The sequence below is a fragment of the Danio rerio genome, chromosome 3 (assembly GCF_049306965.1).
Source record: "Danio rerio strain Tuebingen ecotype United States chromosome 3, GRCz12tu, whole genome shotgun sequence".
Classification (NCBI taxonomy): domain Eukaryota; kingdom Metazoa; phylum Chordata; class Actinopteri; order Cypriniformes; family Danionidae; genus Danio; species Danio rerio.
Genome location: NC_133178.1, coordinates 4,721,151 through 4,745,079, shown reverse-complemented (window position 1 = coordinate 4,745,079; position 23,929 = coordinate 4,721,151). Strand labels below are relative to the sequence as shown.

At 38.5% G+C, this 23,929-nt stretch overlaps 2 protein-coding genes across 3 annotated transcripts in view; one reads left to right on the top strand and one right to left on the bottom strand.

Annotated features, from left to right (window-relative positions):
* Positions 1–23,929, bottom strand: part of LOC141381111 (zinc-binding protein A33-like) — a 397,850-nt gene that overhangs the window by 252,578 nt on the left and 121,343 nt on the right. The gene's annotated exons all lie outside the window — the stretch shown is intronic.
* On the top strand, positions 772–22,131 carry sumo2b (small ubiquitin like modifier 2b). 2 transcript variants are annotated; one of them, NM_001003422.2, is given in 4 exon segments: positions 772–895; positions 3,011–3,142; positions 15,598–15,669; positions 21,547–22,131. In NM_001003422.2, coding segments are annotated over 4 exon segments (291 nt in total). In that variant the 5' UTR covers positions 772–874; the 3' UTR covers positions 21,613–22,131.

Below are 23,929 nucleotides of genomic sequence, written 5' to 3'. Positions count from 1 at the left end.
AATAATAATAATAATAATAATAATAATAATGGACTATGGACTTTAAAATGGACAATGAGTAAACATTAACACTATATACAGCTTAATATTTTAAAGACACGTTACAATAATTAGATTTTTATTATTGTTACAATAACAACAACAACAACAACAACAACAATAATAATAATTATTATTATTATTATTATAACAATAATAAAATTCTCATTAATGTAACGTGTCTTTGAAATATTAAGCTGTATATAGTCCTAATATTTACTCACTGTCCTTTTTAAAGAGCTAAAATCTTGTTTTACATAAGCGGTTTTATTCACTATTATGTTAGTGTAAATAATCTCACTCATGTGTTGTAGTTAATCTCTTTTCCTGGCATTTGTTTTGAGTTATCCTGAAGTAATGTTAGAGGTGCATCTGCTTATCTCCGAATTTCATCAAGAACAAAATGGCTTCCCTTCCCTCTCCAGAGTGAGGAGACCTGAATCACTCCCTCACAAATAGTCACAATATACTTATTAAACATCATTCTTAAAGATATATCTGTCGAATATTTGATCATATAAGGTGCTTGATGTATAAAAATATTAATAGTTTGTGTTATTTCTGGTGATATTTGGTCTCACATTTTTTACAAGACGAGATGTAGTGCACGAGTGCGCGTGCATGTTCCTTCTTCACCCCGGTGCCGCGCATGACATCATCGTTGCGCATCACCCGACGACACGTGCCCTGCTTTGCCCAATCGCGACTTAACGCGGACAACGGGCTCGCCTCTCGTGATCGCGCACGCCGCGCCTGTTTTTAATCGGGCGCGCGGACGTGCGCGTCCCCGCTGAGTCTTTGTGTGGCGGCGTAGAGAAGCGCAAATACAATAACCATGGCCGACGAGAAACCCAAGGTGAGTGGCGATTAAAAAAAGAAAGGATTATTTATTTTTATTCACAGCTCGAGTTGTGGGAGCGACTGTGAAAACGTGAAAATACACAGATGGGGTGATTTTTAATGTGAAATATCGCGCGTAGTGGATAAATACTGTAACTGCCGCTTTCAGAAACACCGGAAGAAGACGTGTGAACGCGCGCGGCAAGCTCACACCGCGCGTGACACTCACAGACGCGTTCAAATACAAATAATACACATAAAATACGATGAAACCGTGCAATACTTGACATATTCGCACATTTTGTGCGAGCTTTCAGTGTTTACCCACTAAAACCTGACGAAAAGTAGATTTTTGTTGATGATGTGAGCTGAATAGACTCCAATGTGAGCATCCATCACGTGAAACACAGCACACATTGCTAATTAAGATGATTTTTTAATCTTGGAGTGATTTATTTTCATTTAAAATGGATTTTAAGAGGCATAAGTTAAATAAAATGTATTCTGGATGAGGATTAAATGTCATTTTATGCTAAATTAATCAGAGTCACCATTAATATGCATCATAAAAATAGTTAAAGGGATAGTTCACACCAAAATGAAAATTTACTCACTATTTACTTTCCCTCATGAGTTTCTTTTTCTGTTAAACACAAGAGAAAACATTATAGAAAGCTGTAACCATTAACTTCCATAGTAGGAAAATCAAATACCATGGAAGTCAATGGTTACAGGTTTCCAGCATTCCTCAAACTGTCTTCTTTTGTGTTCAACAGAAGAATTAAACTCATAAAGGTGGGGAAATGATAGAATTTTACATTTTTGTGTGAATTATTCCTTTAGGATAAGAGTCATAGGTTATCCTCCAGCCTTCCCTGTCCACATAACTGTCATGTGACGTGAATTCACAGCTTATTTTAATCAATATACAATAAACAATTATGCTAATTAGCCACAGGCGACTGAAGCATTGTAAAGAATGTGAAATAGGGCTGCACAATAGATTGTAGCAGCATCAAAATCGCAATGTACACATTTGCAATAGTCACACTGTAGGATGTGCAATTTTGAGTTTTATCAAATATATTATATTTAAGAATTTTAGTTTTGTTTATAGACTAAAAACTAAAGCTAAAATATAAGATAGAGTAGACTATTTTGCATTGTTTTAATGGAAAAGTAACCTAATTTTGACCTAATGCTTGTTTAAAAAAAGGAAAACTAAATATTTGTACTTGATTTTAAGCATTTTTTAGATATTTAGACTAGAAATGAGACAAAAAACTCTATAAGTAAACTTTTTTTTTTGCATTGTGATTATTTAATTTCTGTATCTGAATGTTGTTCCCAGGAAAAACATCAGATGGAGCTGTTCAAATCATCTGGTGAAACTGTATTCATATCGCAATACTTCCATTAATTTTTCTCCAGCTTAGTCCCTTTATTCATCAGGGGGCGCCACAGTGTAATGAATCGTCAACTATTCCAGCATATGTTTTTACACAGCGGATGCCCTTTCAGCAGCAACTCAGTAATGGGAAACACCCATACACACTCATTCACACACACTCTCGTACACTACGGATAATTTAGCTAATCCAATTCACCTGTAGCGCATGTGTTTGGACTGTGGGGGAAACCAGAGCACCCGGAGGAAACCCACGCCAACATGGGGAGAACATGCAAACTCCACACAGAAATGCCAACTGACCTAGTAGGGGCTTGAAGCAGCGACTTTCTGGCTGTGAGGCCACAGTGCTAACCACTGAGCCAACCTGCATTGCAATACATATTTGCAGAAAAATAAAATAACGCCCGTATCCGATTTTTCCAGTCTTGTGCAGTCCTAATATGAAAGTATTTTTGGTTATTGAGGATATTGGGTGTTCATTCATTTTCTTTTCGGCTTAGTCCCTTTATTAATCAGGGGGCGCCACAGCGGAATGAACCGCCAACTTATGAAGCATATTTAGTTTTACGAAGCAGATGCCCTTTCAGCTGCAACCCATCTCTGGGAAACAGTCATACACACTCATTCACTCTCATACACTACGGACAATTTAGCCCACCCAATTCACTGGGAAAGATATCGGATGTTGTTCATTTATAATCTCTTCCGCTGTTTTGTCAGGAGGGTGTAAAGACAGAAAACAACGACCACATCAACCTGAAGGTGGCGGGTCAGGACGGCTCGGTGGTCCAGTTTAAAATCAAGAGACACACACCGCTCAGCAAACTCATGAAGGCCTACTGCGAGAGACAGGTGAGATCACACACACACACACACACACACACAATATAAGCCCCTTTCACACATACAGACCTTTCCGGAAAATTACCGGCAATTTTCCGGAAAGGTTGTATGTGTGAACAGGCCCTTTTTGAAAATACCGGTAAATTCGTTCTGGCTATTTTCCGGAAAGAGAAGTTGTAACATTACCGGTAATTTGCCGGAATGCTGCTCTGTGTGAATGCAGAAGGAAGATTGCCGTAATAAGCGCGTGCACGTCTAGAACGGGCTGACGTGAGACGTCTGCTTTAGCCAATCACAACAGTCTGACGCATTCACGTGCGCGCGGTTTATGAGAATAAAAGCCTTTGAATATTTTTCCAGACACATTTAGCTGCTAGATGTTAGTCAGATAATGTTTCTATGTTCCTTCTTAATGCCAACTGTGTAAATAAATATCGATAAAATGTTTATGATAATCCGTTGTTTGTTTACCTTCAAGCTTTGCGTGTGCCTGTGAGCGCCCATAGCGCCAGCACACACACATATCATGAACATCTCGACATGCGAAAGTGTTTCCCTATGTTTTCATTAGAGTTGTACTCAATACTGATCCATCCGAAGAGTTTGTAATGTAGTCAAATGTTTACAAACACAAGCGCAGCCGTTTAGAGCTCATTTCTGGTGAATGATGTCAGAATTTACCGGCATTTTGCGATGGATGTGTGAATGCTGTTTTCCGGAAAAATTCCGTAACGTCCTCGCCTGTGTGAACAGCGCTTTTTTCAATATACCGGTAAAGTAGTTCCGGAAATTTTCCGGATATTTACCGGTATCACTGTGTGAAAGGGGCTATAGAGAAATTTGTCAACAATAAAATGCAATATTAAATATTTTAATGATATATTGTTCATATTTTGATTTGTTCATTTAAATTGCTCCAAAAAAGTCAAAAATAAAATAAATAATAACATGTTTTAAAATGTAAGCACAAAAGAACAGAAATAAACCAAAATCTTAGTCCCATATATTTTATAAATAAAAACCATTGGTTTATTAATATAGACATCAATTTTTCCCCCTTATTTTTTTTAATGCCACTTAAAAATCCAAATTGATTCTTCATTCATTCATTTTCTTTTCGGGTTAGTCTCTTTTATTAATCAAAGATTGCAGCAGTGGAATGAACCACTGTGCCAATTAATCCAGCACACGTTTTACGCAGCGCATGCCCTTCCAGCTGCAACCCATCTCTGGGACACATACACACACACGCTCATTCACACACACATACACTACAGACAATTTAGCCTACCCAATTCACCTGTACAGCATGTCTTTGGACTGTGGAAGCACCCCATGCAAACTCCACACAGAGACGCCAACTGACCCAGCCGGGACTCGAACCAGCGACCTTCTTGCTGTGAGGCGACAGCACTACCTACTGCGCCACTGCATCGCCCAAATTGATTCTTATAGGTTTAATTTTCTTTCCAGTTTTTGGAGAAACGTCTTTTCAGTATTGCAGAACACATCTTGTTTCCAGGATTTACCTAGTAAGGAAGTGGCCATTTTTCAAGCACGCACGTGGTATTTAATGCATGACCCTTGCATTTTTAAGCACAAGTTATCCTTGGTCTGCTTTGCTAATGGCGGCTGCTTAAAATGAATCCATCAATTATTAATAGCGTCCTTTTTAAAATGAGACACTATTTTGTTGAAAAGCATATTCAAATTAACAGCTTATAAGCACATGCAGCTTTTTTGGGTTATTTATGTTTAAAGGAGACCTATCATGCCTCTTTTTATGAGATTTAAAATAAGTCTCTGATGTCGCTAGAGTGTTTGTGTGAAGTTTTAGCTCAAAATACCACACAAATATTGATTTATAACTCTCGGAAATGGACCTTTTTAAATTTTAATCGTGCTATTTTGGTGTCTGTTGCTTTAAATTCAAATGAGATTGTGCTCTTTTTCAAAAGAAGGCGGAGCAGATGTCTGTGTGACGTTTAACGGTTTCCAGATTAGAGAAATAATTGACCAAGCTACAAATCATTCCATATTCATTCATTCATTTTCCTTTCGGCTTAGTCCCTTTACTAATCCGGGGTTGCCACAGCGGAATGAACCGCCAGCTTATCCAGCACGCTTTTTTGCACAGCAGATGCCCTTCCATCTGCAACCCATCTCTGGGAAACAGTCATACATACTCATTCACTCTCATACACTACGGACAATTTAGCCCACCCAGTTCACCTGTACCGCATGTCTTTGGACTGTGGGGGAAACCGGAGCATTCGGAGGAAACCCACGCGAACGCAGGGAGAACATGCAAACTCCACACAGAAACGCCAACTGACCCAGCCGAGGCTCGAACCAGTGAGCTTCTTGCTGTGAGGCGACAGTGCTAACCACTAAGCCACCATGTGGCCTATATTATATTACATTACATTATATTATATTACATTATACAAACCATATTCACCACCTGGCGGCGCCATAATCACTTATAATCAAAAGGGATAATTTTGCTCACACAATCCAAAACAGATTAATAAATCCAACATCAGCATCCAATAACTCCTTCCATTCACAAGTAGCTCCTCCCCTTCTGCTACCTGAGCAAAAATATGAGCGCTGAGGGCATGAAGTGTTCAATTTAGTGCATTTAAAAAAACTTGGTTCCAAATGACACACTATGAGTATAACCGTATTTGAATAAAGTAATCTACCTCAGAGAGTAAGGTGAAGCTGCAGGCCCAGAGACCCAACCGCACGCTCAGACCTGCACGCACAGACCTATCTTTTTCTCAGACAGCGCCACCTGCTGTTGGGTTGGTTGAAGCGGCAGGTACTTAGACCCAACTGCACGCTCAGACCAGAACTTTCTAGTAGCAACTTCAGACACGCCAGTAAGGTTATTGATTTTTAAAGCGATTCCGGAAAATGACCAGGTTTTATGGCATAAATCAATGTGGCGTAAAATATTACACTAACAATTATTTTAGTGTTTGATTTGATCAAAATTAGTGTCAAAAGAGCATTTTTAATGACATTTACACCTTGCTCTTATTTTATGTATTATTGTACCTTTCTGGGACACTTTTCTAGCAATGATTTCTGGCAAAATTAAAAAAAACTTTAAAGTAAAAATGTTAAAATAAAATGTTTAATATATAACGCGATTGTCATGATCACCAGCGTTCTCTAACCACCAGAGGTCGATGGACAACATTCAGTCTGTGAGTAGTTTCAGCTGTGAGGGTGTAATCAGTCTGGAACCGGTTGTGTGTGCGTGGCATGACTGGGTGTTGTAGTCCAAACCATGGCAGATTTGTAGTTCTAGGAGTGTGAATGTTGTCCAGCGACCTTATTATTTGAAATATTTTAGTGCTATGTAGGTCTACTGTACGTATTACTGTATTATCTATCTGAAAGTGCTACCAAAGACAATAACAGTTACACAATAACAGTTTATCAATTATTAATATGTTCTGTAATGATTACAAATACGTTTTTTGGAAACCAAAATATCAGTTAATCTGCATAGAATTTACAATATGAGCTTGTGACTTGTGTATTTTTTCCCAGATTGATATTACAATTCAAAAAGAGCGGTCTCTGCCAACACTAAAACACCAAATGCTGCAGATATTTCCAGTTTTTTGCCCTAGAAATGAAAAATCTCCCCAACAAGAATGTAAAGTGTTTATTTTATTTGATGTTATTTTCTACGTAAACAAATAATTATTACTCCAATTATTATTTTTCACCATTTTTCTTTGAATTTTATTGTAGAAAAATTGTTTAAGTTACAATTCAGAAGCAGCTGAATTCAGGTTAGTCGATCTTTTTCCAATGGAGAGCAGTCCGGGAACTCCTGCGACTAGATCGTATGCGACCTGCCGACCGGATATGTTGTATTCCAGTGTTGTCCAAGCAGATCCGTGCGCGCGAGATGAGAAATAGGAGTTTATTTGGTTATTTTTTTAACTATAAAAAGTATATATTGAAAAAAAAAACTTTTCTGTTCATAAATGTAAGTAAGAAAGTAATAAAAATATATTTTTAAATGTTATCTCCACATTCCCTTCAATATTTTAGCGGTCTATGAGTTTCTAGTATTCATTCATTCATTAAACCATGTAAACACACAGAGAATAAAGGCTTTTGCTTTTGCCCTCCTTTATTTCTGTCACCGTGAAAATCAGCTTCTCCCTTGTGGTGCACGTCAACACTGAAAATACTGTGCGGCTGCCACAAGAGGGCGTATTCCAGTACAGTCGTGTCCAAATGTCGTGTGCAGTGGAAAGGCGGCTTGAGCGTGCGGTTTGGTCTCCGGGCCTGCAGCTTCATAGTGTTGACCTCAGAGGCCCATAGCTCCTCCCCTTCATCAGTAGCTCCTCCCCTTCCACTATGTGAACATTAAGTGCATGAAGTGTTCAACGTTTGACATTTGCATTATTGCATTAAAATGTGATATTTGATCATATTGTTCAGTGTATGTGAAGCAGGTTTATCCTCATTAAAGCAGAAGTCAAGCACGCAGATAAGGGCCTGACGCAGGTTGTGTTGTGAATGCGGCTCTCTGTCTACATGATGGTTAGAGGCATCTGTTCAGAAGCTCTTCAGTCTGATCAATAAACACTCACGCGACTTCATGGTCTCTGCATCTGCTGATTGATCACTCCCTCGTGTGCGCTTAACTGTCCTGCGCATCCGCTTTAAAAATTCATGCCATGACAGAAAGACAACAATCTCTAATGCTGATACATATATATAGTGCACAGCATGAAGAAGTACCCCCCCCCCCCCCTTGAAATAATACAGACATAAGTAAACAATCCAAAATGATCCATGTTACGTTGTAAATCTTGAAAATGACTATTATTGTCTATTATTTAGTGACTATGGACAATACATTTAGGTGCATTTGAACAAAACTGTTTAGTTAAGCAGTTATATTCAATAAAATAAGAGTGTATAAAGTAATGAGGTGTATAAAGTAATGAGTAGTAACTTAAATTACTCATTCAAGTTTTAATTGTAGCTGCAGTTTCCTGTTCTTAGCTGACAGGAGCGGCACCCGGTGTGGTCTTCTGCTGCTGTAGCCCATCCGCCTCAAGGTTGGATGTGTTGTGTGTTCAGAGATGCTCTTCTGCAGACCTCGATTGTAACCAGGGCCGGAGCAAGCTGAACTGGCACTCTAGGCCAGTGGTTCTCAAAAGTGGGGGTCTGGACCCCCTGGGGGGTCGCAGGACAATGAGAGGGGGTCGCTTGGTGATTTACAAAAATCTAATAAATTTGAATAAACTTTTATGATTACCATTGTTAATCCATAACCTACAGAAGATAAAAAATAGTTACATAAAAAAATACAGTATCCAAACAAAAAGCCATCAGCCTTTGGTTTGTTGTTGTTGTTGTTGTTTTTTACATTGGTTGCAACATTAGATTAATGACAAAGCAATAGCGTCAGTGCACCAGATTTTACAGCACTAGCTAAACTTTCTGACACCGTTACAGCACTCGCGTACATTTAAAATACAAACAGGACACTAAACATGGAGTATGATGTGTAAGCAGTGGCGCAAAAAGGGAGAGGGTGCTCGCTGCAGAGCCATTTGTGGAGAGGTGAGCTCCAGAGAGGGGGAGCATGAGCTGTCGCTCCTCCTCCTGTAAGCTGTTTTAATGCGTACACCAACCCCACCCCTAACCCTACCCCCAGTGACATCACTCGTAGAAGAAGTGCAAAAAAGGTGGAGCTCAAGCTTAAGCTCCCCCTCTCTGGAGCTCACCTCTCCTCAAATGGCTCTGCAGCGAGCACCACTTGCAAAAAGGGGGTATGCAGTGTATGCGGCGCATAGGGGCGCCACACATGGGGGGGCGCCATTGTGCCAAAACTATTTTTGAAATTATGCATGTTATTATACATATTAAACAAAATAAATGCATATTTTTGGTTGAAAAAAATGTTTATCATGCATTTTATATGAATATACAATTGTATTTTATTGAATACAAAATTATACCACTCCTCCCTCTTCGTTGACCTTTTGATTGATCCGTTGCTCGGTTACAGTCACATGTTCAAAATGGAGAGAAGAGTAAAGAGACGTGGAGCGCGAAATACAAAACAAAAAGAGAACAAACAATGCCTTAAAATGAAAACTGCCATGACAAATTGGATGATAAAGGATTGGTAAGCTTAACCCACACTATTATTACCATACTTTTAATCAACTTCTAATGTTTTTGGGAGTGACGGGCTGCCATATAATGAATTATTCATTATCCCCTCTCAGTCTCTGCATGGGCTTTTACTTAACATAAATGCAATGACAAATAGTTTTGTTTATGCTAATTTAACATAATATTAGTTGCATTTAAAACAAAACATTTTTACATATTATTAAGTGTGTTTATCTGTTCACACACTCGAATCTCAAAGTATCCGCTTTCATGCATCTTCAAATCGCGTGTATAGAAGCCGTCTTTATCACTATGGAGCGCGTCCGTCACTCAGCACCGTTATACTGATTCAGAGGCTGCATAAGGGCGGCAATAGACGCATAAAGCTTAACTGGAAAAGACGTGAATGCGGCCGTTTTTACATCAATTTCATCGTGCTGTCAATCCAAAATATTGCGAAAGCTTAATTCTCTTAAACAGTTCTTGCAATTATATCACATGAGATCGACTCTGTGCAGCTGCTACTTTCACCTTTCATAGAAACATTACAAATGCGGGAGAAATACGGGAAAATACACACACAGAAGAGCAGATAGAATGGTAAAATATGGTAGAATTAATTTAGCAAAAACGAGAGGGTTTATTGGAATGAATTGCATTCGTTGGCACACACGTTTTAATTCAAATTCATTTAAAACAATAACATGCAGTCACGCATCCAAGTGTAAAGTTCATGTAAAAGTTTTATCAAAATAAACTGTCAAATCATACTTACAGTTGAGCTCAAAAGTTATAAGAGTAACTTAGAGTAATATAATTATAAAAGTAATAACAAAATGTGTTTAAAAGTACATACCTAAATATTATGGCCAGACAGAATCTGCTAAATATTTTTGCTATTTCTGCTGGGACTTTTGTAAAAAATCTTCGGAATGATTTTAGGATTATCATAACTAAAATCAGATAAAAACCATATATATATATGTATATATATATATATATATATATATATATATATATATATATATATATATATATATATATATATATATATATATATATATATATATATAAAATATGGAATAAAAAATTATATCTTCAATTTTATTTAATATTTACAATGCAAATCAAATTAGATCCACTTATTTGGTAAACAAAGCAAGTCTCTCATATATCTATTAATGTTTCTACTAAAAGGCAGAAAATACTACTTCACCAACTGTAAATAAATCATATGAACATTTTAATATTACTATTATTATATTACAATAATATTAGTGAAATGAATTTAAAAACTGAGTAAATATGGAATATGGATTCCGTGTGGGCCTACTGAATATGTTTCAGACAAAATAGAAAATAATATTTTCTAATAATATTAATATTATATATAATATAATATATAATATTTTGGAACTGAGATGTTTATCAATACTATAAAGATCCATTTTTATACCATATACATGTTTTTATAAATTTATTAAATATCATATTGATACATTAGGCATTTTGGTAACCTTTTGGATTTGTGCTCAAAACTAGTTCAATTTAGTTCCAAAAAAGTTGGCCCATAATATTTTGATAAAATAAAACATTTCAGGCAGTCCTAAACATTGTACAGTCTTTTTTATTTCACTTTGTGAAAGGTGTGATAGCAGTTTCAGTCAATTGTTCATGCGAAGACAGACCTTACACCCCTCACATATGCATGTGAGAAGTGATAATATTTTAAGTTCTTTTGCCTCCCATATCTTTCATTTTGTTTTGACAAATGTACAAAAACAAGACATGTCAAGGTGCTATAATCATTTGGTGCGGAAAACGGAACTAAGAGATGTAATTCTTTGTGACTTTACATTAGTGTAATTATACTTTTACTATTTCATACAATTTCAGTTGCGTTCAGAACTTTGACATGTTGATGATAAAAAAAATAGGGGGGGGGGGGTTAAGGGGGGCGCAAAACTTGAAATCGCATACCCCTCAGTAAATGTGCAGTTGCGCCCCTGTGTGTAAGTGGCAGTCTCCAAAATTAAACCAAGAAAAGACTTGGGATGCAACTTAAATATTGTGCCCACCAGTCTAATTAGATGAGGTTAATATAAAATAATAATAATAAAAATGATATGGGACTGTTGCACTTTTTTGTGTTGTCAATATGCTTGTGTTTATATAGGCTGATTGGTTTGTGTGAGTGTTGTGTGCAACGTTTGTATGATTATAACCACTTACGAAAATATTGGAGGTCGCGAGTCATTGGCATTGTTATTTTGGGGGTCCCGGGCTGAAAAGTTTGAGAACCCCTGCTCTAGGCAAAGGATGGTCATGCCCCCCACAACCCTAAAGTGAAAGGGGGTGGGGGGAGCTGACACGGACGCCGCCCTCTCTATTCTGCCGCCCCAGACGCGGATATAACTGAGGGCGCGGGTGGTGAGGTTAGTGTCGCGAACGTCGCCCTCTCTATTCTGCTGCCTAGGTCGCCTCTATGGATGCGCCGGCCCTGGTTGTAACGAGTGCATATTTGAGTTACTGTTGCCTTTCTATCAGCTGGAAACAGTCTGGCCATTCTCCTCTGACCTCTGGCTTCAACAAGGCATTTGCGCCCACAGAACTGCCGCTCACTGGATATTTCCTCTTTCTTGGACCATTCTCTGTAAACCCTAGAGATGGTTGTGCGTAAAAATCCCAGTAGATCAGCAGTTTCTGAAATACTCAGAGCAGCCCATTTGGCACCAACAACTATGCCACATTCAAAGTCACTTAAATCCCCTTTCTTCCTCATTCTGATGCTCGGTTTGAACTGCAGCGGATCGTCTTGACTATGTCTACATGCCTAAATGCATTAAGTTGCTGCCATGTGATTGGCTGATTAGAAATTTGCATTAATGAGCAGGTGTACCTAATAAAGTGGCCGGTGAGAGTATATATGAGACACTATATGCACACTATTAATATTAAAGAGCTAAAGCTTGACTTTAATTAATATTAAATTACAATATCAGTGAGATTACAATTAGACCTTTATGTCAAATCGCACTTTTTGCCTATTATAAAACAACTTTGTCATATTATGTAAAAACTGCGCAAACATTGATCCCTCAGAGGCATTTTTTTTAAGTGCAGGTTTAAGGAACAAAACCTTGCATTACCCATAAAAAACACAATACTCAATGGACAAGAAATAATACGAACATAAGCAAACAAATACAAAAAAATCTTGTGTACGTTAACATTTTTATTTATTTATTTGAATGGTTGGTATTGCATTTATTATTTTCGGATTATTTTCCCAGTACTGGGTTGTGGCTGGAAACGCTTGCCAGAGTAGTTGGTGGTTCATTCCACTATGACGACCCCTGATAAATCAAGAAAAAGTGTATTATTTAATTAATGAATATTTGGATCATTCTGAATTGTTACTTTTGTTGCCAATAACGCTAACGTGGCAGTAAACATAAAACTATACGAGACAATACAATATAATACGATACAAAGCTAACATTACAATGTAAATGCTGTGGCGACCCTTGATAAATCAAGGAAAAGTGAAGAAATGATTTGATGAATGAATGAATATTTGGATTATTCTGAATTGCTTTTTTTTGCCAATAAAGCTAACGTGGCATTAAAAGTAATACAAAAGTCGGCGCCAGTGGTGTAATGGTTAGTGCGTTGACACATGCACTCCGGTGCTCGCGGTGACCCGAGTTCAATTCTGCCTTGCGGTCCTATGCCGATCCTTCCCTTCTCTCTGCTCCATATGCTTTCCTGTCAATTCTCTACTGTTTTATCAAATAAAGGTGAAAAGCCCTAAAAAATAATTATTTAAAAAAAGTAATACGAAAAATTATACGATTCGATACGATACCAGCATTGTGGTGTGGATGCTGTGGCGACCCCTGATAAATCAAGAAAAAGTGAATGAGTGAATGTCTGGATTATTCTGAATTGTTATTCAGTGTTTCCTCTAGGATTTTTTTCCAGCTGTGGCGGCAGCCCTTTTTTACACAGATCTACCAACTACCTGTGGCGTAATTTTAATGACAAATGTCATGAGCGCAGTATTAGAAGTCGAGATCGCACTTATGTAATAGCCTATGAGCATGCGAATCTCTGTGCTTGCGCGCCGATTTCCTCTGCTCATGCACAAAACTTCATGCACACCCTCAAATATAAGCTGCTCAAGCACAGATCTTCTTGTGCGCTCTCAAATAAACGCTGCTGAAGTGCGATTTAGTGCGTTTATGTCTCCGACATTTTTTAGATTTGCTAGGAATATATATGAACGTCTTCAATAGACCTACAGAGCAGTATTAATGTGTCCTGAAGTAAAGTGAAACCATAGATATATACACTAGATATCGCATAGGGGACCTATGTCAATAGTGTCAATAGTGTCAATAGCGCTGCCACATTGGTACAGTGCTCCCAGGACAAATGTCATTCAACTGTACTAGTCAAGACAGTGTTATTACGTGAAGATGCGGGACTTTAGCGCTGTCTACGGGTGTAGTAACGAGCAAACAAAGCACAAAAGCAGAACATTTCATAGGTAATATTAAGTTTTTTACGTTTTTGTTTGTTCTGAACTTTTGTGCTAATCAGGTAACGTTATTGATGATAATACAGTCACTTACTGCAATCACCATAAGGCAAAGCAGCTCCAACTCACACTAAACACTCGGCTTATGCTAGTTTTGTTGAATAAAATCAGCAAACAATGCAAAAGAAATATGACAACGAGATGCTGCGCTGCCAGAAACTTTTATTATTGTTGGCTAGTGAAGGAGTCGTTCATAACGGAGATTCATTCACAAACGAATCGCTCCCTCCATCAGTATGAGAATTGAAAGCAGGAGAGGAGCTGTGTTTCAGGACACGGATTAGATCAAATCTAACAGGGAGGGTGGATAGTACATTTCCATACACACAAACACAAGCTTTTTGTCAGGAATGCCCGTGCGGTCACTGATCCATCAATGTAGAAAAGTTATGTAAAATGATAAGTTTTGTAATTTAAAAAAAAATAATTGCATACTAACATCCAGGAAAACTCCCGATCATAGCTATATGTGTATATGTGTATATCTCTGGCTTTGGATGGCCACAGTCCTCCACTGTACCTTGGTCCCGCATTCATTTCAAAGGAGCGCTACCCTGTAGCAAGATGGCGGCGCTATTGACGCATTCCGTCCAATAGACAACAATAGGCCAGGCGACATCTAATGTATATATCTATGAAGTGAAACGGCTATACGTCGTGTTTGCTGGCCTCGCACATCACGCACCTGTCAGTCAGCAAGTCAGTCAGCACGTAACCTTAAAGTGTTAAACAAATACAGCACTACTACGGTCGGTTACAGGGAAGCTCGCGCTGGTAAAATTCACTTACCCTTTAATACGTTTTGGTGCGATTTTTCACCCACTATTTAAAAAAATAAAAATAAAAATGCGACTGAATGATTTGAATGAGAAGTTGTAATCTAGCCGTGGCGGGATCAGTTTTGGCGTGGCACCCCGCCATGGAAAAATGAATGTAGCGGAAACCATGGTTATTTTTTGCCAATAAAGCTGACATGGCATTAAAAGTAAAACATTTAGATACAATGCATTGCTAACATTGCAATGTGGATGCTGGAGTGATGTATATTGGCATCAGATGTTCGCGTGTGCAGTCTATTATTGGCCCTCCTCTACACGCATACACACACAAACAGGCTTTATTACTGCTGTAAACACCAGAGGTTAAGATGCTCCACGAGGAGACGCGTGATCTTCAGGTCACTAACATGTTTTCCTGGCAGCGGCCTAGCTTTAATCTGATTGTGGCGCCGTGAGTTTCTCCAGCAGCAGAAGTAGGACAGCGGGGAAGGAAGAGTCCCTGCCCTGAGCTGATCATGATCATTTAGACCGCAGGAAATCCTCAGACGCATGAAGTCGTGATCAGCAGACTTTATCTCACGTTTAAGGAAGGGGCGTCTGTGAAGATGATTGATGAGGAGGATGTCCTGTATATTAATGATGCCTTTATTTTGTTGACTTGCTTGTTGAATAATTCAGTATTCAGTTTTCATGGTTATAGACCATTTTCTCAAGATTTTAATGGTCATCATAATCTTATATCCTTACATTTTTTTACTATTTATGTATGTATTATATTGTCGTGGCATCAAATTACGAAAACGAATTACCGCTTATGCCAGGTGTTTCTAATGCAGGGTCTATGGAGGCGGTTTTACACAGTAGATCTGACATGGCTGGACTGATGTGGTTTTATGTGTCTTTGTGTTTTCCAGGGACTGACAATGAGGCAAATTCGATTCCGGTTTGACGGACAGCCTATTAACGAGACAGACACGCCCGCACAGGTATGACATCGCCACTCACAGCCTATTAAAGTCTGCGTGAATCAGAAGTTGCAGAGACTTTTATATTAGTTTGAAGATGCACTTTTAACTGAAATGGTATGTTAAGTTGGGGGGCGGGGCTTATTTTGTGCATCAATCCCTTAGAGCAAACTGTCAGACACACAGATATGACATCATCATTCACTCACAGACTAACGAAACAGACACGCCCAAACAGGTATTACATTGTCATACCCACACACGAATGACATCAACACTCATTCAAAGACTATTAACTAAACAGACACGCCCATACAAGTATGACATCATCACTCACTCAGCCAATTAATGAAACAGAAACACCGACTAATGTATGACAACATCACTCAGCTTATTAAAAAAACAGACACACCCACACAGGTATGACTTCATCCCTCACTCAGCCAATTAATGAAACAGACACGCCCACACAGCTATGACATCATCACTCAGCTTATTAACAAAGCAGACACGCCCACACAAGTATGACATCATCACTCATTCAAAGCCTATTAACTAAACAGACACGCCCACACGGGTATGACATCATCGCTCACAGCCTATTATCGAAATAGACACGCCCACACAGGTATGACATCACCACTTTGCCTGTTAATGAAACAGACACACCCACACAGGTGTAACATCATCACTCATTCAGCCTATTAATGAAACTGAAACGCCCACACATTTATGACATCATCACTTAGCCTATTAGCAAAGCAGAAACGCCCACACGAGTATGACATCATCACTCACCGCCTATTAACAAAACAGACTTGCCCACACAGATATGACATCATCACTCACTCTCAGCCTATTAACGAAACAGACACGCCCATACGGGTATGACATCATCACTTATTCATAGCCTACTAACGAAACAGACACGCCCACACAGGTATGACATCATCACTCACTCACAGTCTAATAATGAAACAGATCCGCCCACACAGATATGACATCATCACTCACCGCCTATTAACAAAACAGACTTGCCCACATAGATATGACATCATCACTCACTCTCAGCCTATTAACGAAACAGACACGCCCACACAGGTATGACATCATCACTCACTCACAGTCTAATAATGAAACAGACCCGCCCACACAGGTATGACATCATCACTCACAGCCTAATAATGAAACAGACATGCCCATACGGGTATGACATCATCACTCTTTCATAGCCTAACTAACGAAACAACCACGCTCACACTGGTATAACATCATCACTCGCTCACAGCCTGATAATAAAACAGACACGCCCACACAGGCATTACATCATCACTTATTCACAGCCTATTAAGGAAACAGACACGCCCTCACAGGTATGACATCATCACTCACTTAGCCTTCTAATGAAACAGACGCACCCACACAGGTATGACATCACTCATTCACGGCCTATTAACAAAACAGACACGCCCACACAAGTATGACATCATCACTCACTTAGCCTTCTAACGAAACAGACGCACCCACACAGGTATGACATCACTCATTCACGGCCTATTAACAAAACAGACACGCCCTCACAGGTATGACATCATCACTCACTTAGCCTTCTAATGAAACAGACGCACCCACACAGGTATGACATCACTCATTCACGGCCTATTAACAAAACAGACACGCCCACACAAGTATGACATCATCACTCAGCCTCAGTCTTTGTCCACTTCTGCTGTAGTGGTACGTCTGCTGTACAGGTGTGGTGCTTGCTTGTGTGTGTTTTCTGACCGCACTGCATCACAAATAAACCTTTTTACCGTAAAGTAAAGGGTGAGGCTGGCTAAACCTGTTAGTGAATGCACAGATCAGATTGCTAAGCCTAATGGCAGTGTTAAACACATGCAGACATTTAAATCTAATTGCACTGTGCTATTATATATTCTTGAAAATGAGGCAGATTCCTTTCTGACTCTGTTGCACAAATTGCTGCACTGACAAATCCTTTGAAGTGTTTAATTGCATATTCATTTAATTTTCACTTCAAAGCAGCTTTAGACAATAGCTGTTTTTTAATCTAATATTTGTGTATATACACACTAATGCAGCACATGTTGTTTTCTTAGCTCTTCTGACGTTAAAACAGTGGTATTGTGTTGTCAAAAAATAAACTTAGATTGCGCATGCCACCTTTTATGCTACAAAAAAAGTTCCCAATGATAACAATTTTATTTAAGATTTTGATTAATCATTACATTGAAATAACGGGTGACGCAGTGGCGCAATAGGTAGTGCTGTCGTCTCACAGCAAGAAGGCCGCTGATTTGAGCCTTAGCTGGGTCAGTCGGAGTTTCTTTGTGGAGTTTGCATGTTCTCCCTGCGTTCGCGTGCATTTACTTTGGGTGCTCCGGTTTCCCTCACAGTCCAAACACATGCGGTACAGGTGAATTGGGTAGGCTAAATTGTCCGTAGCATATGGGTGTGAATGAGTGTGTGTGGATGTTTCCCAGAGATGGGTTGCAGCTGGAAAGGCATCCACTGCATAAAACGTATGCTGGATAAGTTGGCGGTTCATTCTGCTGTGGCGACCCCAGATTAATAAAGGGACAAAGCTGAAAAGAAAATGAATTAATAAATTAGATTGAAATAAAAAAAATTTAAAATCCCATTTTACTCAATGCAGTACTATATACTGTATATTTACAATATACAAACATCCTGAAACTAATATTTATAAAAAACAAAATCTGTATGAAATTTAGATAATAAAATAATTTATATTCAGAATTCAGTGAGTATTGTTATCGAATAACAAGTAAAACCTTACTTGTGCCTAGGATATGTGCCTAGTTTTCAGCAGCAGATGAGTAAGAACTGTCTAAACTAGTGAATTCCTCCAAATTAACAATGTCTATGATAAATCCTATACCAACCACATTGTTATAACAAGTGCTTTCAAAAGCTGCTGAACCTTTTCTTAACATTTTGAATTCATCCCTACTTTTAGGATATGTGCCAAATTTTCAACAGCAGATATGAAAGAAATGTTAAAACCGGTAAATTCCTCCATATCAACAACATCTATGTGAGATCCTACACTGCAAAAAATGCTTTTCTTACTTAGATTTTTTATCTTGTTTCTAGTCTAAATATCTAAAAATTCCTAAATCAAGAAGCATTTTCTAGACAAGCAAAACATACTGTCTTGTTTTGAGATATAATATGCCAAAATGAAGTGAGTTTTTCCTTAAAACAAGCAAAATAATCTGCCAATGGGGTAAGCAAAATAATCTTGCGTCAAAAGAAAAAACAAGATTAATTTGCTGACCCCATTGGTAGATTATTTTGCTTGTTTTAAGGAAAAACTCACTTAATATTGGCATTTTATTTCTCAAAATAAGACTATATGTTTTGCTTGTCTAGAAAATGCTTCTTGACATAAGAAATTTTAGATATTTAGACTGGAAACAAGACAAAAAATCAAAGTAAGAAAAGCATTTTTTGCAGTGTATAACGACCAAATTATTTAAACAATTCTTTTCAGAAGTTGCTGAACCTCTTCTTAATGTTTTGAGTTAATCGTTACTTTTAGGATATGTGCCTAGTTTTAAGCAGCAGATGGGGAAGAACTGTCTGAACTGGGGAATTCCTCCAAATCAAAAACGTCTATGTTAGATCCTATACAATTCTTATTAAAACAAGTTGCTGAACCTGATCTTAACATTTTCAATTCATCCCTACTTTTAGGATATGAGCCTAATTTTCCTTGCTTTCATTTTTAAATATAAAACTGTCCACATGAAAGCGCAATAACTCACCGTGACGCATGTTAAAATTCAGAATCAGAAAGAGTATTATTGCCAGGTGTGTTCACACTTGCGAGGAATTTGTTTTGTTGACAGAAGCTTCTACTGTGCGACAGAATTACAAAGACAGGACAAAAAAACCCCATAATCAATTAATTTAAAAATAGAAGTAGCAAATGCAAATATACTAATTGACAAGTATACGTATATGTTTGTATATTACTATGTACAATATTATATGTGCAGCTGTCATGCAAATTGGCATGTAAAATGTGTTGTTAAATACATGTATGGTGTATAAAATGTATTGATGTATTGATTTGTATTTAAAAATGTATTAAAATGTATTGATGTATTGATTGATTTCACAATTACTATCATAAGGCACACCAAACCAACAGGGGGCGATATTAGCTTTTTATGCTAGGTTCACACCTAAAAGCTGATTTTTACTTCTGCGTCAAGCGCACGCGTGGATGCATCGTCCTTGCCTTGGCCGTCGGCGACGTTGACGGGCACTTCTCAAAAAATGTAACTATACGTCGTGACGACGCATAGCGCAAGCTTTGTGATTGGTCGGCTTGGCAGCGCTGACGAGTGTGGGCGGGACTGAGAGCCATGCAAGTCCGTTGGACCGATTGTTTACAAGTGTGGAGTCCCGTGAAGGTTTTCCCATGACGTGTTTTGTGTTTACCTCATAGTTAAAGTTGTTGCACGTCGGCCGGTTCCTGCCTCAAATTGAGCGAGTTTCACCACTTGTACATTAAGGAAGCGCTGAGAAAAAACAATACAACAGCAAAGAAACTCGACACAGAGGAACATCTCACTGCCAACTAGCGTTTCAGAAGTGTTATTGCAGAACAACAGAGACAGCGCGCAGAAGTATCCGCTTGTTAAGTGGTGACGTGTTTGTGACGTATGTAATACTGTTTCCAGGTCCAAGCCGCCATTCATTTGAGTGGAGAAATCCTTCGTTTATGATCACGTTTTATTCCTATCACACCCTAAAGTTAATTTTACATAAAGTCATAGTGTACACAACAATTTCTGGGCTTGCTGCATAACAAATACCAAAAATTTAACAATTTATAAAACAATGAATCACTTTCTGGCCATCGGATATTAGGCATGGACATATATATTGCGATCGTGACTTTCGAAAACATTAAATAGCTCTGTAAACGTTTATTATTACCATTTCATGAGTCTCCCTATTCAGTTGAATAGAGCGCTTGGACCCGGAAGCCGCTCCGCGTGACGTCACACTTAATAAGCGGATAAATGCACAGCTACGCGCGTTGCATGCGCCGTGGGTTACGCCAATCACTTGATACAGAAGTATAAACCAGGCTTTACTATCATAGAGCACACCGAACCAACAGAGGCTATAAAAGCCTTTTATGCTAGGTTCACACCTAAGGGTGTAGGTTTGCATATAATTCTGACTTTAACTGTATATACCAGGGGTGTCCAAACTCAGTCCTGGAGGGCGGGTGTCCTGCATAGTTTAGCTCCAACTTCCTTCAACACACCGGCCTGGATGTTTCTAGTATACCAAGTAAGAGCTTAATTAGCTGTTTCAGTTGTGTTTAATTGGGGTTGGAACTAAAATATGCAGGACACCAGGGCTGCGTCCGAAACCGCCTACTACTCAGTAGGTACTGCATTTCAATCTAAACGTACTACTCGGCCGTTAGAAAAGTACGTTATATAGAGTATGAATGTGAAAAGTATGAATGGAATTCGGAAGTACTACATCCGCCATTTTGTCATGGTCACGTGACCTACCTGCGTCAGTTGCGTCGCTTTACTTCCATTCATGAATTCGCTCGCGGCGCATCATGGGATAGCGCAGCATGCATGGGATGCGCACTCTGGAATCTCGCCGGAAGTAGTAAGTCATCCGGGATCTTCTCGCCTACTGATTTTCGAATTCTATGAATTCGGACATACTACTCGGCTCGCATACTGATTTTGGCGTACTGTATAGTATGGAAGTATGCGGTTTCGGACGCAGCGCAGCCCTCCAGGACCGAGTTTGGACACCCCTGATATATAAACACTGTAATATACACTGTTGTTGTTGTTGTTCCCGCAGTTGGAGATGGAGGATGAAGACACAATTGACGTTTTCCAGCAGCAGACAGGAGGACACCGAATCTGAATAACTCTCCACCGACATCTCTCTCTCTCTCTGCTCATCTGTACCTGCTGTTGTATAGTGTTTTCACCATTTCATGTTCACCATGTTCCTCTTTGGTTTTGTACATAAAGGGTTCCTGCTCCAGGACTATCACAGCCAGATCATGTGAGAAAGCCAGCCGTGTGTGTTTTTGAGTTCAGGGTTTGTTCTGCTTCAGATACGAGCACACACACACACACACACACACACACACACACTGGCCTTTTTTTTTTTTGCCAAGTTGAAATTGTGGATAAATAAATGCATAGATGCTCTGCTCTGTTACATCTCAAGCAGACACAAAAGCTGCGGGTTTCCATTCAGACTAATTGGTTTTATTTTTGTTTTACCGTAGTGGTCATGTATAGTGAGGCACTTGTGTTCAACATGTTTCTACTCCAGTGGTTAATCGAGGGAATTCATGTTTCAGACAAGTCCCAGCCATCCGTCTGTATTGTCCAATAATCTCTTGTTAAAATAAAATATTCTCTTTTTATCAAATCTGGAGATGTGTTTTAGTCTTTGAGTTGTTTCTGTAGCCTCTTTTTTTTAATTTGCATAATTTTAGCTGTGGCAGCACAGTGGCGCAGTGGGTAGCACTATCACCTCACAGCAAGAAGGTCACTAGTTCGAGCATCGGCTAGGCCAGTTGGCATTTCTGTGTGGAGTTTGCATGTTCTCCCCTGTGTTGGTAATGTAAAATATGTGCATATAATTTAAACCACACCAACTGATTGGTGGAGAGGAGACATGAAGCAATTTATGATATGGGGATGTTGGGAGGCCAGAACCTCAAGTTCTCATCTGGCTCTCAAATGAGTCCTCTTCACTATACTGGGGCGTTAGGACACACACATACCACAGGTTGAGCACCCCCTGCTGGTCCCACTAACACCACTTCCGGCAGCAAACTAGCTTTCTTTATGTGGTCTCCCATCCAGGTACTACCCAGGCGCAGCCCTGCTTAGCTTCAGTGGACGAACATGTGAGAGTTGAAGAGAGCTAGCTGCCGGCTGAAGGATTTGTTTTCGGTACAATTATATCTATATAAACATACTTAAATGCCATGATATTCATAATAAATAAAAGATGTCTTGTTGTTTTTAAAGCTAGAAACATGCACCAAATATTTTTTTTACAATATTACAAAACTTTTTACCATTTACTTTTATTTGACAGTTTAAATGGACAGTTTTGTAGAGGAAAACATTAAAGGCAGATTTTAATAAACATTTATTATATATGAAGCAAAAGACTCAATAATAATCACTATATATAAATAATTATTTATTGCAAAGATGCTGCCATGCGTTTGTCTTGAAAATAGATCGAGGGGATTATTTAAAATTACATCACACTTATAGCACAATTATATTAATTATATGTAAAACATGCGCATATAATTATACTTAATTAGAATTTTTAGATCTGAATGTACTTAAACGTACCTAAATCCCATGATATTCATAATAAACAAATGATCCACTGTTTTCCAGACAGAACGTTTGCAATATTTACATTTTTTACAGTTTACTCTTATTTTAGTTTCACAGTTTTATAGGAAAATAAACATTTAAATATAAAAATTTAAAAAGACTATTAATTGCTATATAATTCATCTTTGAGTTGTTTCTGCAGCCTCTTTTTTTTATTTGCATAATTTTAGCTGTGGCGTCACGGTGGCGCAGTGGGTAGCACTATCACCTCACAGCAAGAAGGTCTCTGGTTCGAGCATCGGCTGGGCCAGTTGGCATTTCTGTGTGGAGTTTGCATGTTCTCCCCCATGTTGGTGTGGGTTTCCTCTGAGTGCTCCGGTTTTTCCCCCCAAAACATGCGCTATATGTGAATTGGGTAAGCTAAATTGTCCTTAGTGTATGAATGTGAACGAGTGTGTACGATTGTTTCCCATTGATGGGTTGCAGCTGAAAGGGCATCCGTTGCGTAAAACATTTCCCTGTGGCAACCCCAGGTTAATAAAGGGACAAAGAAAATGAATAGTTTTAGCAATTCAAAATTTCATGTATAACACAATTATATTAATAATATGTAAAATATGCGCATATGATTTAAACCACACCAACTGATTGGTGGAGAGGAGACATGAGTGATAAAGCAATTTATGATATGGGGATGTTGGGAGACCAGAACCTCAAGTTCTCATTCTCATCTGTTCTCTAATTTTTTAATTATATATATATATATATATATATATATATATATATATATATATATATATATATATATATATATATTTATACAACAGTTCTGTCTGGTTCTCAAATCTGATCTGGCTGATAGC